At 30.3% G+C, this 18,353-nt stretch overlaps 2 protein-coding genes across 2 annotated transcripts; both read right to left on the bottom strand.

Moving 5' to 3' along the window:
* Positions 1-8,100: 8,100 nt before the first annotated feature.
* On the bottom strand, positions 8,101-8,586 carry LOC107865388 (Werner Syndrome-like exonuclease). Its single transcript, XM_016711662.1, has one exon. The coding sequence runs from the start codon at positions 8,584-8,586 to the stop codon at positions 8,101-8,103; it is 486 nt and encodes a 161-aa protein (XP_016567148.1).
* A 1,206-nt stretch (positions 8,587-9,792) lies between these two features.
* On the bottom strand, positions 9,793-14,703 carry LOC107863777 (60S ribosomal protein L18a-like protein). Its single transcript, XM_016709909.2, has 4 exons — positions 14,178-14,703; positions 12,910-12,997; positions 10,204-10,318; positions 9,793-10,009 (listed from the first exon to the last, which is right to left on the bottom strand). The coding sequence occupies exons 1-4, from the start codon at positions 14,398-14,400 to the stop codon at positions 9,962-9,964; spliced, it is 474 nt and encodes a 157-aa protein (XP_016565395.1). The 5' UTR covers positions 14,401-14,703; the 3' UTR covers positions 9,793-9,961.
* Between the last annotated feature and the right edge of the window lie 3,650 nt (positions 14,704-18,353).

The raw sequence follows: 18,353 nt of genomic DNA on the forward strand, positions 1-18,353 counted from the left end.
CTTAAATGACATTCGAATAAAAAAGCCGGTCCCATCGTCTTGTAGATTTCTAGACTGTGTCGATTGAGAAGAACTGCACATTGTATTGGTCGCATCAACAGGCGTAGGTGTTTGATCATCATCTGGACGATTCATGTCTAGATCATTCAACCTATCATCAAATATGTCTTGTTGTTATCCTTCTTCTACGTTCTGGTTCTTATTCTCTCTCGTCTTTTCAACTACGTACACCCTTAACACCGACCTAGATAAATCACTAAGATAAGTACGCAACCAAACCTGATTGGTTATCTTGAAAGGCAGTACTCTCTGATTTTCAAAGGAGTTGTACATGTAGCTGATGATGAGTTCTTTCGATTGACAATTCAGTCCACAATAATAGATGATTAAGTTCACAAAATTATCATACGAAATATAACTTTGGACTGTCATAGCTATCGTTTCTAGCATTTCACCCTCATTCCAATGCCATACATATAGATTGCTCTTTTCGATCCATTGACCATGACAATCCACCCCTATTGTTATTGATCCTTCCATTAGTGGTACCTAAATAAAGTCATTTGTTAAAAAATGTTAATAGTGATTTCATAGTGCCGTAAATGAATCCCAACAGATGTGTAACCAGTCACAACAAATTACTTACCTGTTGGAATTCATGTTATGCTCCTGAAGCTATTTTCAATAGACGAGTCATCTATTGTAACAGGTGAATCATGTGTTGCAACAAACTATATATCTGTTGGGATTGATGTTACAGTACTGAGACCTCATTGAAGCTTATTCCAACAGATGAATCAACAAATGAGTGACATGTTCCAAAAGATAATTAACCTATTATGACAGATGACTTACCTGTTGCAACAGACTACGATCTGTTGGAATCGAGGTCAGGTTCTATCGTAACAGGTTACTAATATGTTGCAATAGAAAACACGTCTGTTGAAATCAGGTTCGGGTTCTGTTGCAATAGATTAATAATCTATTGTAACAGATATTTATCACATTGCACCAGATAACTAATCTGTTTAAACAGATAAATCATTTGTTGTAACAGATGACCTATCTGTTCGATTCATGTTACGGTCTATAGAACCATAAACATGAATCCAATATAACAGTCTTCCGTTAAAACAGATGTCTTATCTGTCGCAACAGATAATTTATCTATTTAAACAAATAGATCTTATGTTGGATTCATGATTGGGTTCTATCCATTGTTGGAAAAATAGCATAATAGCAGTTACCCAGATGAAAAATTTAACTAAAAATTATAATTTGACTTACCAAAGTCTCCTATGAAGTAATGCCAAAGTGGAAAGTGATGTACGAAATAAAATTTGACCTAAAAAATTGATAAAATTGCAACAGTAGCGGTAACAACAACAATGACAGTGGTCAATAACAAGAAGATGAAGATAATAATGAAGTAGAAGATGATGAATAAAGGAGCAGCAACAATGAACAATAAAAATTGCTAAGAGAGAGAAAACAACAATGGATGAAAAGAGAGAGAAAGACGTTTTTTCCCTCTCAGTTTTTCATTTTATTAGGTAAACATTTGGATCAAAGTGTAAATTTAAAAACTTGTGGGCTATTCTCAAACTTATCAAACTTTTTTAATCCATAATAAAGTAATTGTTTCCTCCACTCAATTATTAAGACTTGTGTCGCCTACACCTCATTTTAAAACTTTTTTGTCACCTGTGGCCCAAAGCCCCTTGATTCTTTCTGTCTTCATCTCTTTCTAAACATTGGTTTTACTATTTTTTCAAAATATAGTTTGAACTTGTATTTAAAGTTCTTGAAACTTTATTTGATAGTTCATAAGTTGTTTGAATTTGTGTTAGTTTTTGTTGTTAATATAAATTTTGTACCCAAAAAACAACAATCACCACATCTCTTGGAAATGGACTTCCTTTACTTTGTAACCTTAGCCTTGGATGTCTTTTCATAGATTCTTGAACCTCCGACAAATAGAATCTCCATGCATGCATTCTTTCTCTCCTCCCCTCAGCCAAACATCTCTTTTTTGCTTTAACTGATTAATTTTATTTGATTTACTATATAAAAAAGAAAAAAGGGAGGGGAAGAGGGGAGGGAGGGTAAAGATGGAGGGGACCCCAGCTAAAAATCAGTAACCGGACGAGAAGGTTGGTGAGGTTCCTACTATGGTGAAAAATCTGCATATCGAGACATCTTAATTTATTCTCATTGTGTCAATTGAGCACTCTAACTTACAAAATAATTATTTAGATACCTCCAAAAATTATGTGTCACATCAGTGTCAGGTGTCCATGAGACACAATGAGGGCTAGTTAACGTGTTTAGTTGATAATTGAGACAAAGCTGAAGTGTCTAGACGAACACTCTCAAAGTTAGAGTGTTTACTTGCTAGCAAAGACCAAATTTGAGTAAGTTTATGTATAATGCCTTAAAATTCACAAATAACCATTTTTTCAATTTCTATAATTAAAATATAGCAATTATTTGGAAAAATTAAATTTACTACTTAAAAAGAAAATATTGGGGAAAAGGAACTCCAAATGAAAAAACTCTCTATCTCAAAATGTTAATTCGACTCTCAAGATTCAAATAATTGAATGTTAACTAATATTTGAAAAAGAAAATTGGTCATGTTAACGTGACAATTTTTTATATAGCTTCTGAATAAGATATTTTTTTAATTAACTGGAAGAATAAAGTTAGTCTGAATATTGATCTAGTTACTAGCCCTTATCAATAAGCCAAAAGTATTAAACTTCTTCCATTCAAAAGAACACATTTGTGCAACTTCTATATACAATGCCACAAAAGTGGCTATTTGTACAATGCAAACACATTTAATTTGATTTAGTCAAAAAGAGTTGGATACTTGGATAGTGAAAAAGTTAAAGCATGTTTACATTCAAAATCTTTTTTTTTTTTTTCATTCTTAGCAAAACTCTTGTATGAAATGATTTTGAGCTAGATTGATTTGATTTACACTCACTTTAACCTTTACATTGATACTCCCGTTCAAGTCTACCCGATTTATTTTGAATCATTGCAATATTGATCATCAACTTGCACTCATATTAATTATTTTATCGAATATCTACTACTTGCCATCAACATATATACCAGATTTGTCATGGGCAGTGTTTAGCCCCGGCCCAACAATTTAATTGTGATGTGAAGTACTACTTTTTTCATTCTTGTTTTTAGCTAGCATTTCATCATAGATTTTGGAATTAGTTTTTAAAAATTTATTTTCAAATATTTGTTTGTCCATGAAATAAGATATCTAATCTTCAAATGTCTTTAAGTTTTCGACTAGCCTTTGGGACTTCCACTCACATAACGTTAATTTTTTTTGTCTAAGTAAAATGCATGTCCAAATACAACTTCAAAAACTTAAAATTTCAAAATTTTCAATTCAATAGTCTGGCCTATTTTTTTTTGGTCCCAATCATTTTTATGTTGTTTAGTTTTCAGTTTTATTTGTCTGATTAGTAAATTAAACAAGTTGAGAGCTCTTTAAGAACTTTAAACCTGTCAATCAGTTACAACAATAAACTCCAATAAATTTTTTAAAATGAAGTCCACAATAAGATTAGGCAGCTTCAATTATGATACGGTAATAACAAATGATTTAAACTATTTGTGGCATATAATCCATAAGCTCTTTTAGAGTAAATTCACTGGTCACCCTGTTTGAGAAATTGCCTAAAAATATTACTTTTATTTCATTCAGAGCAAGAATATCACCCAATTTTTTCTATTTTCCTTAAAATATACTTAACACCTCAAAAACTTTCTCTCTCCTACTTGAAATGCTATATCATAAAAATTTATTTCCTTTTTAGATAAATAAATTTATTTAACTTATTTAACTAAAGTTTTAGCCTAATTTTTTTTTTTTTAAATTACACATGATATATTAATCATTGAAGATTAATTTAATTACAGAAATTTGAATTATTTTATTTGATATGTACTTTTCAAATTTTCTTTTATTTGCTTATTTATTTCAACACTTAATAATATTTAAAACTCAAGTACTTATAAAAAAGGGTACTCATTTAATTTTTTGTCGTTATTTATTTTATATATTAAAGATTCTTAAAATTTAAAAAGAAATAAAAACGACAGATTTATATTTTAGAAATTAATTTTTATTTATATGAGAATAAAAGAATAAAATTCACTTTTTTGAATTATACAAAAGAATTTTTGGATTAAGATATTCCAAAGATCTACAAATATAGAGTAACAGAGAATAAAAAAATATAATTTATTATTTAAAAATATTGATGGCAAATCTACGGTATTTTTTGTTGCCAAACAAAATTCAATAAGAAAATTTTAATATTTATTATTACCTAAAAAGTTTAATTTGGACATAGATTACATGCAAATTACTATGCAAGATAATTTTTGATAAATATATAATGAAAAGAAGATTGTTTTTTCTTGCAAATTTTTACAAGTAATTGTCCATAAATAAAACAAGTAAATCCATAAGATAAGACATAAAATTTAGAAAAGAAATTATTATTTTTAATTTAGTTTCTTTACTTTTTTTTTGTGATTATTATATTTATATTTTATTTTATTATACAAAATGCTAATTTATACTCATACTTCATTCTAAATCCATCAAAAGTAAAGAATAATTGATTGAGTAATATTTTAAAAATCAATTTGTAATAGTACTGAAAAAGGTATCATTTTGTTAATATTTCTTGAAAAAAATTTATTTGTTTCAAGACTACATAATTTTTCTTTCCTTCAAAAAAGGGGATATTATTCTTTTATTCTCATATATATAACAAACTTAGAGCCCGCTTGGGATTACTGTTATCAAACTACTTATTTGAGAAGCACTTTTATAAAATGGCTTTTCAGAAAAGTGCTTTTAAAAAAAAAAGTTTGTGTTTGGTAAATTCATTTGAAAAATGCTTTTCATAATTAAATTGTGTTTGGATAATTTTTTTTAAGAAGTGTTTTTTTGAGACAAATGACCAAAAAGAACATCTATCCAAAGACTTTTATTATTAAAATCAAATTATAGAGAAAATTATTTTATATATCTATTATAATATTTTTAATTAATTTTTTTAATTTAATTAAAAAGTACGTACTCTAAAATTTTTAATTAATATTTATATACATAAATACATTAAAAAAATTAAATGGTGATATATTATTTAAATATTACTTAAAACATCAAACAAAAATAAATACAGAAGTTATTTCATAAATTAAATCACTATATATGAAAAAATTAACGACAAAAATAATTAAACCTTCATACATCACAAAAATTATCAACAATTTCATATATAATTTTATTACGCAATGTCTCCATACTTGTAGAACATCTATCTTGTATTTCTAAAGGTATACCAAAAAATTGGTCTGCATCTTCGATCTCTGTGATAATGCCTTTGTTAGCACAATATTTAAAGTCTTTTTTAATATACTTTTACGGTGTCAAAATTTACTACGAATAAGCAGTCATCATATTCATATATATATACACACTATATTTTAACAAATCTTGTCACTTTTCATAAATTATTTATTTAAAATTAAATATTCAAGAAAAAATTTATCTGTGATAACAAAATACAATCTTATAACGTGATTCATCTGTCAATTTTTATCATCAATAATAATAAAATAATTCATATATTCTTTAGTCATCATCATCAATGATATTTTCAAATTTATTTAAAGAAAATAGGTGAAAATAAAATAATAATATATAAATCATAAAGAATTATGATGTAAATATAAAATATAAATTTTTAAAAATCAAACATTAATCAAACTTGTAAGATATGTTAATTAACTAATAAGGGTGGGTGTGTGTGTATATATATAGATATGTGTGTGTGTGATAAGGATATTTTTGTCATAAAAAATAATTTTCTGCTTCTGCTTATTTTGAGAAGCAGAAATTTTTTGCTTCTTCCCAGAAGCAGAAAAACTGTTTCTGCTTATTTTGAGAAGCAGAAAAATTGTTTCTGCTTATTTTTAAAAACACTTTTGCAAGTTTACCAAACACCCTTCTTTTTAAAAGAAGTATTTTTTTTCTCAAAATAAGTGCTTATTTTGGGAAATAAGCAATCCCAAACAAGCTATTAATGTATAAAATATGAAATCCATCGTTTTATTTCTTTTACATTATAAAAATTTTTAGTATATAAAATAAACTACAAAAAAATTATTGTACCAATTTGTATAAGTACTTGTATTTTAAAATTATTATTACGTGGTGAAATAAATAAGTAAATAAAAGAAATTTTGAAGAGTACATATCAAATAAAATAATCCAAGCTTTAGGTGTAATTAAATTAATCTTCAATAATTAATATATCATGTGTAATTTTTTTTTTAAAAAAAGAATTAGGATAAACCTTTAGTTAAATAAGTTTGATAAGTTATATATTTATAAAAAAAACAAGAAATTTTAATGATATGGCATTTCAAGTAGGAGAGAGAAAGATTTTGAGGTGTTAAGTATATTTTAAGGAAAATAAAAAAAGGTGGATGATATTCTTGTCCTAAATAAAACAAAAATAATATTTGTAGGCAATTTCTCAAACATGAGTGATCATTCAGAGAATTTACTCGCTCTTTCATCATGTCTAAAAAATTATTGCAATTTACCTGTTCAATTTTCAAGAAATCAAAAAAAGTTTTACTACTATATGTTATAGGGTGGAGTAACAAGTATTCTTTCATCAAATAAGTTACTGGTTTTTTTTTTTAAAAAAGTATTCTTTCATCAAAGGTATTCGAGTTTGAGCCCCCATATGAAGTCGTCTTCATTAAGAAACATTTTTAACTGATGCACATTTTAATTTGTCGGGTTCCAAAATGAGTACCGGACTAAAGTTGCTACTACTTGCGATTTTATGCAGGGGCGGACCTATGCATAATTTTTGGGTGCTCTGACACCCACTAAACTCAATGCGGAATCGGTATAATTACATTAAAAATATATGAAATTAGGTATAAATTATATAAAGCACCTACTAAACAAGAACTTGGTTAGGTGCACTGATATTTAGGTTGATCTTTATGGCACTCCATTGATAGGTGTGCTCGAGTTCAAACCTTTTCCTATAGTAAACACTCATACTCCTTAAATCTCGGATCCGTCACTGATTTTATGGTCAGAGGCATCAACAATAATATAAAGAATAAATTTTCAAGAAACCACCGGAACAAAGTTTTACCTACTATATGTTATAGGGTGGAGTAACAAGTATTCTTTCATCAAATAAGTTACGTTTTAACAAAAAAAAAAGTATTCTTTCATCAAAGGTGTTCAAGTTTGAGCCCCCATATGAAGTCGTCTTCATTAAGAAACATCTTTTAACTAAAGCACATTTCAATTTGTTGGGTTCCAAAATGAGTATCGGACTAAAGTTGCTACTACTTGCAATTTTATGCAGGGGCGAATCTATACATAATTTTTGGATGCTCCGACACCCGCTAAACTTGATGCGGAATAGGTATAATTACATTAAAAATATATGAAAATAGGTATAAATTATATAAAGCACCCACTAAACAAAAACTTGGTTAGGTGCACTGACATTTAGGTTGATCTTTATGGCTCTCCATTGATAGGTGTGCTCGGGTTCAAACCTTTTCCCATAGTAAGCACCCACACTCCTTAAATCTCGGACCTGTCACTGATTTTATGGCCAGAGGCATCCACAATAATATAAAGAACAAATTTTCAAGAAACCACCAGAACAAAGTTATACTACTGGATATATTTTGTACAGGTTATAAGTATTACAAAAAGGAAATTAGAGGCTTCCCAATGTGAAATTTTTCTAATATTGTCTTTTCTTCTTTCGTATTCAAAACAAAGCAAGAGTTCGAAACATTCCCTGTGTATCTTGGAGCAATAACAATGGTGGTTGATGATGATAATTCAAATATTCCCTCTTAACAGCAGCGCAATGATGAATCTCTCTCTGTCTTTGTCTCTCCCACATTATATTGAACAATTTTTTCCCAATTTCAAAAAACATAAAAGCATCAATAGCAGCATATTCAACTTGTTCGTACTCCAAGTCCTCAGCATCCCATTTACTCAGTGTTACATTCAATGGCTTCTCCATCACTTTCCCAAGCACCTCTTTCGCCATTCTCTTCAATCCCATCTTCCCCGTAAACTTCCTCTCCGTAAACAGACAATGCCAGTCCGTTCAAATCCAGAGTATTCACCACAAACAACCTATGATCACGAAGCAATTTCTCCGCATCTCCTTTAACCCCGACCCCGACAAACTTGAAATTTGGGTCCCTGAGGAAGTTCACGAAGAATACTGGAATGGCGTCTTTATGGAGGAGTTGGAATAGTAGGCAACGTCGTTCTACACAGAGCTGGAGGAGAGCGACAGGGTGATTTTCCTCGGGGTTGAAACAGGGAAGCCACTCGATATCGAGACCAACAAGGCCTCCACCATGGATGTGCATAGTTTGCAGAATCCATTCGTTAACCACTGTGGCATCCTTCGTGACAGTAACTCCAATTTGGTCACCATAGAAAGTGACTTTGTAAATCTCAGCCATATTACTTGAAAAATTCATGAATAATTTTTGTGAATGTGATTTGTGAAATAATTCACTCATGTGTTGACGCTTGACGCCTATATATAACAGACGACAGTATACCAATTAAAGTTTCCTAAATTGTTACTTCTATGTCGGCTAATCCTAACTTGTTTTGGTTTAGTGAAAAGTTCCCTTATTTGTGAGTGTTAAATAGGTTTAGATTTATGCTAGCCTCCAAGAAATACAACAGAGTAGCCTCCAACAAATTTAGGGGCAGACCTATGACTTATTTTGTGGTATTTCCGCATTCGTTAAATTCGATGCAGATGAGATGTAATTTTATAAGAAATATATAAAAATTGGTACTCCCTCCGTCCCATTTTATGTATCATCATTTTCTTTTTAGTCCGTCTCCAAAAAATGTCATCTTTTCTTATTTGACAATTATTTAAAGATACAATTCCACTTTTATCCTTATTGGTCCCACTTAATTAAAAAAAAGACACTAGCACATTTTTTTATAAAGGACAATTTGGTAAACATTACCAAGTCTTCCCTTATTTCTTAAACTTTGTCCCGGTCAAATGACGACACATAAAATGGGATGGAGGTAGTATAAGATTTATAAAAGCACCAAATAAACTAAGAAGATAACTGAGTATTTTAATTTCTAGACGAAACCTTAAAGGCTTTGGGCATCATATGTATTCGAATCTTTTGGACAACCACGATCTCTAAATACTGGGTCCGCCACTGAAAATATCTAACATGATTTGAACTCGTATTGAAGAGTCCACGAAATTTCAACGCCTATAGTAAGACAAAAGGAAAAAAGGTATATTCATGCCCTTTTTTTTTGTTTTCCATTAGTTATCCGCTACTCACATTGGAGCCCGACTAATTCAGATTCGAACTGGAAAATCTCATTATGTGAGGTGTAAATTGTTCTTTATCAAAAGTGACTCTATACTCATGGTTTAAATTGAGAACTCTGAGTAAGAATGAAAAAAGTACATGCCTCTGCACCACAACCTTCAGTGATTATATTCATGCCTTTGTTACAGGCAATTTTGAGATTATTTTTTCCAAGTTTAGCCTTTAGCTTTCTTAAATGACCTTGGGATAAGAGGTTTGGAGAAGTTATGTACATGGTCAATAAAAGATTCTCAAAAAGTCAATTTCTTTTTAAAAAAAGAGTTATGAAGTTGGAAAATAAATTATATATGGCTACAAAATGCATATACTTTTAAAAGCACAAATCACTATTCACAAGCAGACCATAAAATACAAGGAATCCTCAAAGATATGCAATTTTTACTGAAAAAAATGCAAATTAATCAAAGCCAGATAGCATTCCGATATGTATACACACAGATTGATCAGCACTCTCCAATCAAGTCTTCGACAGACCAAATACGAGTACAAAAGTAGCGAGAACAGCCTGCAATGCAACACATGGTAGTATTATTACACGAGGCATTAAACGAATTGGTTGAATTCTATGGTATTGTTTTCCAAATATTTTAGAATAATAATGCATGTAAATTCTGATTTAGGAGCAAAAACCTTGACTTTGTAGCCAAAAGTACATCATCACTAGTTAATACTATTGCCTATATGAAAAAGATTACTCACAGCAATGGTGCACACGATGTATCCTGGTTTCTCTCGAGGATCAATTTGTGCACAAAGCAGGACAAACGCAGCTAGATACCAAGGGATACCAGCAAGAAGGAAGCCAACAATGAACCTTCAAAAAAATAAAACCAAATCAAAACCGACAGCAAAGTGCTAACTATCATCGAACGTGAGACACCTTGATATGCATAAGGTCAGATTACAGGATTATAGGGACCAAAGAATAGTATCTTTCAACTGATACCAAGCAAGACAAACTTTCTAACATCCATCGTACCAATGTTCGCTATACATCAACAGATCTAGCTGTCAAACCTCTCTATGACAGTGTCGTTTGTCCAGATAGTTTTTGGTTGTGTTACAGAGAACATATAACATAACATCATATGAAAGATCAGTTCCAACGAAAATTGGAGAAATGCTATTATAGAAGATGGATTCTGTCTAATCTTTCCTAATTTCGAAATTGCACTCAATCAACATAGTTTCCACTCATTCGCCAGAATAGAGAGATTTGGTAGGAAAGTGGTCTGTTATAGAAAGGTTTTGATTGTATAGTAAGTAGTAGCTATAAAGAAATACAAATTCGACCAAAACATTCAATAGAAGTTCTTGTATCATCCATCATTCTGATATCACAGGTTCCATAACCTCTTCATTATAAATGTGGTGAATGATATCGGTATATATATGCTTTAATATTTTGCGTCTCTCTTTCCTAGAGAAAAGAAGAAGCGAAAGCTCCTTCTTAGAGAAAAAACACTAGAATGCTGCAAGATCTTTTTTAGCCCTTCCAACCAACAACAACAACAACAACAAACCCAGTGTATTCCCACCTAGTGGGATCTGGTTTTTAGCCCTTCCAACCAATAAAGATAATAGAAGAAAGAAGAAACTCTGGAGGGAAAAGAACATCTCCAGCATCTTGAAGCCTCATGCCACTAAATGCTACATCTCAATCAATCCACTTTCTCTTTCCATGATTCTTTTCAAGCTACTAATATTTGAAGTTTTTCGGGGTGTCAAGTGAAAACTTCATGCCTAGTGACATGTCAAGGTCAAGGATGAAGCCCAGTTCTCCCAAAACATGCTATATCGGAGGAGAATATGAAAGATCAAGGACACAATTTCCCGCATGCTTTTAGGGAAACAATCAAGAGTATTTTGTTTGCTTTTCATCGTTTTCTTTGGAATTTGATTGTATGCACTTGGAGATACAATCTGTTAGCTCTAGAATTGCAAGGGACATTTACTCTGTACTAACCAAGACAAGAAACAATAAATGGTGTATTTTCCTTGTAGAGAAGGAGACGCAAATATAGAGAATATAATATAAAGCAGACGGATAACAAAGACAGATCATCACTTAGCCTCCAATATATATTTGAGCAAGTCTATAAAGTAGTATTAGTCATATGGACAGATCAAAAATGGGATGGAAGATAACTAGTATGCAAGAAGCATATGTTACTAAAAGCACAAAGCAATATGAACATCCAATAATTCAATTGCAAGATTTTAGGACCAAAAAACAGTATCTTTCAACTGATACCAACCAAGACAAACTTTCTAACATCCATCTCACCAATGTTCGCTAAGCATCAACAGATCTAGCAGTCAAACCTCTCTATAATGGCGTCATTTGTCCAGATACTTTTTGGTTACTGTTATAGAGAACATGCAATATAACATAACATGAAAAATCAGTTCCAATGAAAATTGGTGAAATGTTATTATAGAGGACGTCTGTTTTAGAAAGGTTTTGACAGTATATAGTAACTATCAAGAAATCAAAATTCGACTAAAAAGTTCAATAGAAGCTCTTGCATCATCCATCATTCTGATATCACAGGTTTCATAACCTGCTCTTTATCACTGCTTTGAATGATATCAGTATAAATATGCTTTAGTATTTTGCTTCTCTCCTTCCTAGGAAAAAAAGAAGTAAAAAAGCTCCTTCTTATAGAATGAAAGACCAGAGTGCTGTAAGATTTTTTTAGCCTTCCCAACCAATAAAGATAATAGAAAGCAAGAAGAAAATCAGGAAGGAAAAGAATATCTCCAGCATCATTGAATCCTCAATAGTTCTTCCCAATCCATCCATCCACCCACTTTCTCTTTCAATAATTCTTCCCAAGCTACTAATACTGAAGTTTTTCATGGTGTCGAGTGAAAGCTTAATGTCTAGTGACATGTCAAGGTCAAGGGTGATGCCCAGTTTTCTGGAAACATGCTTTCTTGGAGGAAAATATGAAATTTCCCGCATGCTTTCAGGGAACAATCAAGAGTGTTTTGTTTACTTCTCATTGACTTCCTCGGAGTTTGATGGTATGCACTTGGAGATACAATCTGTTAGCTCTAAAATTGCAAGGCACATTTACCCTGTACTAACCAAGACCAGAAACAGCAAATGGTGTATCTTCCTTGTGGAGAAAGGACAAGCAAATCGATAGAATAGAATATAAAGCAGAGTGATAACAAAAACAGACCATCACTTAGCCTCAGATAAACATTTGTACGAATCTATAAACTAGTATTAGTCGTATGGACAAGAATTGTGTCCAATTCAAAACTCAAACTGGTTGTGAGAAATAACTAGCACACAAGAAGCATATGCTACTAAAAGAACAAAGCAATACGAAGGAACATCCAATAATTCAGAAAGAGTTCATTAATTAAGGGGAAAAGAAAAAGGAAACATACATGAACCATCCGAGACCAATTCCACAGCAAGGAAGACGATGATGCTCTCTCTCATGAGGTCTTCCTTCAGGATCAGGAGCAATATAACCTAAAATATCGAAAAGTGACAGAACATATTAAGTGACAATAGTTCTAAATTTGTAATAAATAAACAATACCGATGCTCCAAATGATAAAACTCATGATACTCTCTTATACTGCCTTAAAAATATAAGAAAAGATAATCCTGCAAGACTAATCCCACTTAATAGCGTATATCAAATTCAGCATTTGTAACACAAAGATGAATTGTAGCCTTTCAATCCCAAACAAACTGGGTTTATATCCGTATCTAGTGTATAATCAACCGGTTCAACTGAATCCAGTGTATTCCACGCGGAGCATAGATATATACGTAAAATATTTTTTTGAGGGGGGTGCTGAGGGCAGGGCTAGTGACTGACGTGAAGTTGTAATGAGGTAGCTATACTAGAAGGTGCCGCTAGATCACCTCCTTTTCAGGGAGAGATAATGCTTGTTGGATATTTTGATTTGACATTGCTTCACACCTCCAAAAAAAAGGAGATTATGTCTGAGTTAAACTTTGAGATGGAAGCCGTCTTTCCTTTCTCGATGGTGAAGTAAGACCAAGCTCGTGAGCTAATTGACGACATAATTCAACAAATATTAAATTCTAAACCTGTAACTGTAATGAGTTAATGGTAAGAACTAGATCCTCCTCATGGAATAGAATTCTTAATAATTATGCTGTATGCATCGATGAAATAACATCATTTGACTATTTTTACACTCCCAACCCCACAGCTTTCTTATGGCTTCACTTCAAGTTATTATTTCAATTGTGCTTGTCCATATCAAAGTCAACTCCACCCTAAACCATGATAATAACATTACAGATTTGAGCCAAAGCTATTAGATTAAGCTAACTCCGTATCTAAAGAGGTTGCTCCGCCCCTAACAACGCTTGAACAAGTTAACTTCCAATTGTGCAAATTTAGTACTCCCTCATTTCAATTTATTTGTTTTACTTTCCTTTTTAGTTTGTTTTTAAAAAATGTCTATTTCCTTTATTTTTTTTGTTGAGAACTTTTTACTAATTTTAATTTGCCACCTAAAATGCTTAAAACTACATTTTACAAATCTTTAATTTAATACCAAAAGATTCAGAAGTACTCTTTACTTATCAAACACTGTGCCGATTCAAAAACCAGACAAACAAATTAAAACGGGAACGAGTATTACTAGTAATATTCGAGTGAAAGAAGAACCTGGAACAGCCTGATAACCATGAGCATAGTATTCAGGCGGAGCTTGCCCGCTGACACCGGGTGGTGGGACCGGCTGAGGGAATCCGATCACCGGTTGAGAAGGTGCTTCAAAAGTTCCATATTCAGGGGAAGACGATGGGGGAGGTTGGTCTTCTCCGCCGTGGTGGTGGCGGAGGAATTGGTGGTGGTGGTGATGATGACTTTCCTTGCTTTCTTCACTCATTGAATTTGAAAAATATAATTGTGAAGTTTTCAAAGAAAGTGGAAGTGGAAGTTTAACTTGTACTAGTTTTTTTGGAACCAAGTTTTGAGTTTTGACTATGGGAATGTTGGTTGGATCAACATTTATGTTTGTTTACTTGGTGACCGTATTCGTTGGCTCTGTCCTTATGATTGATTAATCATAAGCATCCACGTACATATGTGTGAACACCATCTTCAATAGAAAAATAGATTTTGAAGAAAAAATGATTTTAATGGCCAAATAAGAAATTCGCATACCTTTTCATTTCAAATATAAAAATACAAAATTAGAAATACTTTAGGGATGGTTTATTAGAGTGTATAAGAATAATGCAAAATATAGTGTATTTGTAATGTTTATATTAGTAATACTTATTTTAGTTATGCATGTATTATTTCTTATACATTGCTTGATTTGACGTATAAGAAATAATGCATCTTACATAATTTTTATAAAAGAAATGTTTATCTACAAAAATATTGCAACAAAGTTCTTTTGCTATCTCAAACAAAATTAGTATTATTGAATAAATATATAGAGGTTTAGGTTTAATTGTAAGACTTTTGTCTTTGCGCAGAAATATTACGCCGACGAATTAACATAGTCGAAATAAAAATAAAATAAAGGACGTAAAATTAAGAAATAATCTCAATTTTTTTTTAAAATCTTTTTAAAGACCCTCAAAGTAAAGCAAAAATATGTTATAGTTATTTAAATCAACTATTCATTGTTGTAAATTAAAATAATGCGAAAAGAAATTGTGAAATATTTTGAAAAAATTCACTATTGCAAATTAAAATGGAGGAAAAAGGAATGGTGAATTATTTTGAGAGGAAAATTGAGGGGTATTAAGGTCATTTAATAAGCTAATGTATGTATTTAAAGTCATTGTATTATTAATATATAGGAAATAGAGTGTATTACTAATACATAATCCAATACACAATAGAGTGTATTAATTATACACAGGCAAAAAAAAATATTAAATAAGGTGCTAAAAATACACATTAACTAATGCATATATTATATTTTACAATACATTCTACCAAACCACCCTGGTATGTTTTTTGCTCTACTCTTGAAAAAAAGAAAAAAAAGAGCTGGCTTCTGGTTAAGTGTTGACAACGTAGAAACTAGAAAGTGACCCTCATGTTGCAGATGGCAACATTAAATATTTTTATAAGCCAAAGGCTAATAATTTGACTTTAATAAGTATCAATAGAAGTTATTAGAATTTTTTAAAAACTAAAAAGTCATTTAATTTTATCTTAGATATCAAAGAAGATGTTTTTTGATCTCTTTATAATGACATTGTGTGATATTTAGGCAAAATTGAATGATTTTTTAATTACTATAAAGAATAATTTAGTGACTTTCATAATATTTTGGTAAAGTTTGAGTACTTTTTCGTTATAAAAATAGTTTGATAAAATAGAGTGAAACTTGAGTTAACCGAAAATGCATATATGTTTGGTACAACTAAAAATTATTGAAATATATTTTCTAGAAATTTAGATAGCAAACACATCACTTTCCAGTGGTCACATATATTTTCTCAAAAGAGGGAAAATAAGCCAATAAGGTTCCTGTTGTGCAAAATTTTCCTTTTATCATATGGTAGTACTTTTTTATTGTTGCTGCATTCTTTTCTTCATTATTTCTCAACCTGATTTTCTATTGTATTGTGTTCAAACCAACCGTCAAAATTAAATTTTTTACTTTCACTGGATAGAAAAAAGATGACATATACCACTTTCCCTAGATCCCACTTGTAAATTTTCACCAAGTATATGTTATTATTGTGTCATTTATTATTTTTACAAATATTTAAATATTATTATTATTATTATTATTATTATTATTATTATTATTATTATTAACGTTTACTATACTCAAGAATTTCATTAAAACATTAAGCAATTTGCTAACACTTATGATTATCAACAACATTGTTTTTTTAAAAATTCCACTCCCCACCAAATCATTTTTCCTAATGAACGATTTTCAAACTTCCTACTGTAACAACTCCAGTATTCACACTAAAACCAACAGATAGATACCAAAAAGCGAGCTTCTGGCCTAAAAATGCCACACAATATTGGAAACTTTTGACAGAATGATAGGTAGGATTTCAGAGTTATTTTCCATTGAATGTCCATATATATAAAATAAAATCCTTGTAGTTCGGTCTTTCGCAGACCCCGTGCATAGCAGGAGTTAGTTTACCAGACTGCCCTTTGTCCATATACAAAACAAATGCTTAGTGTACCAGCCCTTTGTCCATATACAAAACAAATGCTTAGTGTATCAGGCCGCCCTTTGTTCATATACAAAACAATCTTTCATTCAAATGATTTAACTATTTCTTTGGAGCAACCAACTAAAAAGAAGAGGATCTAAATTTAAAAAAAAATAATCACTGTTCACATTATGAAGTATCATGTAAACACTCAAGATTCACATTATCATAGGAAACCTGATACAAACCCATTGAATAAAGGGATAACTACATAATTTAGTAAATATAAACTCCTATTTAACCTAAATTTTAATTAGTTATAATTCATAGTCACCTCTTATCTATTAATTATACCTAAATATAATTCATAACCTCTAGGTGTATTTTCTCTTTTTTCTCTGTTTTCTATTACCCTCCTTTTTTTTTTCCTTTTTTTTTCTTCATTTTTCTTTTTTCTTTTTCCCTTTCTTTTTATTTTTTCACTTTTTTCTTTTTCGTTTTCTTTTTTTCCATTTTTTCTTTTTTTTTTTTTCCTTTTTTTTTTTTTTTTTTTCATATTTTCTCCTTCATTTTTCTCTCATTTTTTCTTTTTTTTTTTCTCCTTCTGTTCATTTGTGCGAACTAGCAAAAATAAATACAAGTGCGAACTATAAAATATAAATACAAATATAAATACAAACTATAACATATAAATAGAAGTGTAAACAATCATTTATATTTTTTAATTATTGAAAATGAACGATTGATTTTCTTTGTACGAATACTTATTTGTATTTATTGATATGAGTTGTATTTATTGATACAAATAAATACAACTCAAGTTTTAATACAAATACAATATATACAAATACATATTTTATTTGTATTTGTAAAATTATTTATTTCATATGTTTGTAATTGTATATGTATTAAGTGATATTTGTTTATTTACAAATAAGAATGATAATTTTGACATGTAAATACAAAAAGGTACATTTTTATCAAATGATACATTACATATTTATATATTTTAGAGTCAAGAAAATACAATTAATGCATTTACTTGTTTGTATACAAATACAAATGATAAATTATACATAATTACGGCTAAATACAATATGCAATCGACTTATAAATACAAAATAATTCTTTAGAAATAAAAAGACATCTATGAGAATAGAATACAAATACAAATATAATCTAAATATACAACAACAACAACAATATACCCAGTGTATTCCCACCTAGTGGGGTCTAGGGAGGATAGAGTGTACGCACACCATACCACTACCTCAAGAGAAGTAAAGAGGTTGTTTCCGATAGACCCCAAACTATAATCTAAATATACAAACACAATAAAACCACAATATAAATATAATCTAATATAATATACAGTCAATTATAAAATACAGATACAAAACAGTTTTTAAAATACAAATGCGAATTATATAAAATATAAATGATAGTGCGAACTAACAAATATAAATACAAGTGCGAACTATAAAATACAAATATAAATGTGAACTACAAAATACAAATACAAGCGCAAACTTTAAAATATAAATACAAATACTGTTGTATCAATGAATACAAAAATATAAATGACGATGTGACTACAAATACGATAAATAATGGTGGTATTTACGTTATCATCCATGACTTGTGCTCTAGTAGTCATATTTTTTTAAAATATAAAATAAAATAAAAAAATGAT

This window comes from Capsicum annuum, chromosome 3, assembly GCF_002878395.1.
Source record: "Capsicum annuum cultivar UCD-10X-F1 chromosome 3, UCD10Xv1.1, whole genome shotgun sequence".
Lineage (NCBI taxonomy): Eukaryota > Viridiplantae > Streptophyta > Magnoliopsida > Solanales > Solanaceae > Capsicum > Capsicum annuum.

Bases quoted from the DNA above. Each gene is read 5' to 3' on its own strand.
- LOC107865388 (XM_016711662.1), bottom strand. From the start codon at position 8,586: ATGGCTGAGATTTACAAAGTCACTTTCTATGGTGACCAAATTGGAGTT.
- LOC107863777 (XM_016709909.2), bottom strand. From the start codon at position 14,400: ATGAGTGAAGAAAGCAAGGAAAGTCATCATCACCACCACCACCAATTC. The intron at 12,998-14,177 runs GTTCTTCTTTCA...TCGATATTTTAG, and splicing joins TGGTTATCAGGCTGTTCCAG to GTTATATTGCTCCTGATCCT. The intron at 10,319-12,909 runs GTATGTTTCCTT...ATTTTTTTGAAG, and splicing joins ATTGGTCTCGGATGGTTCAT to GTTCATTGTTGGCTTCCTTC.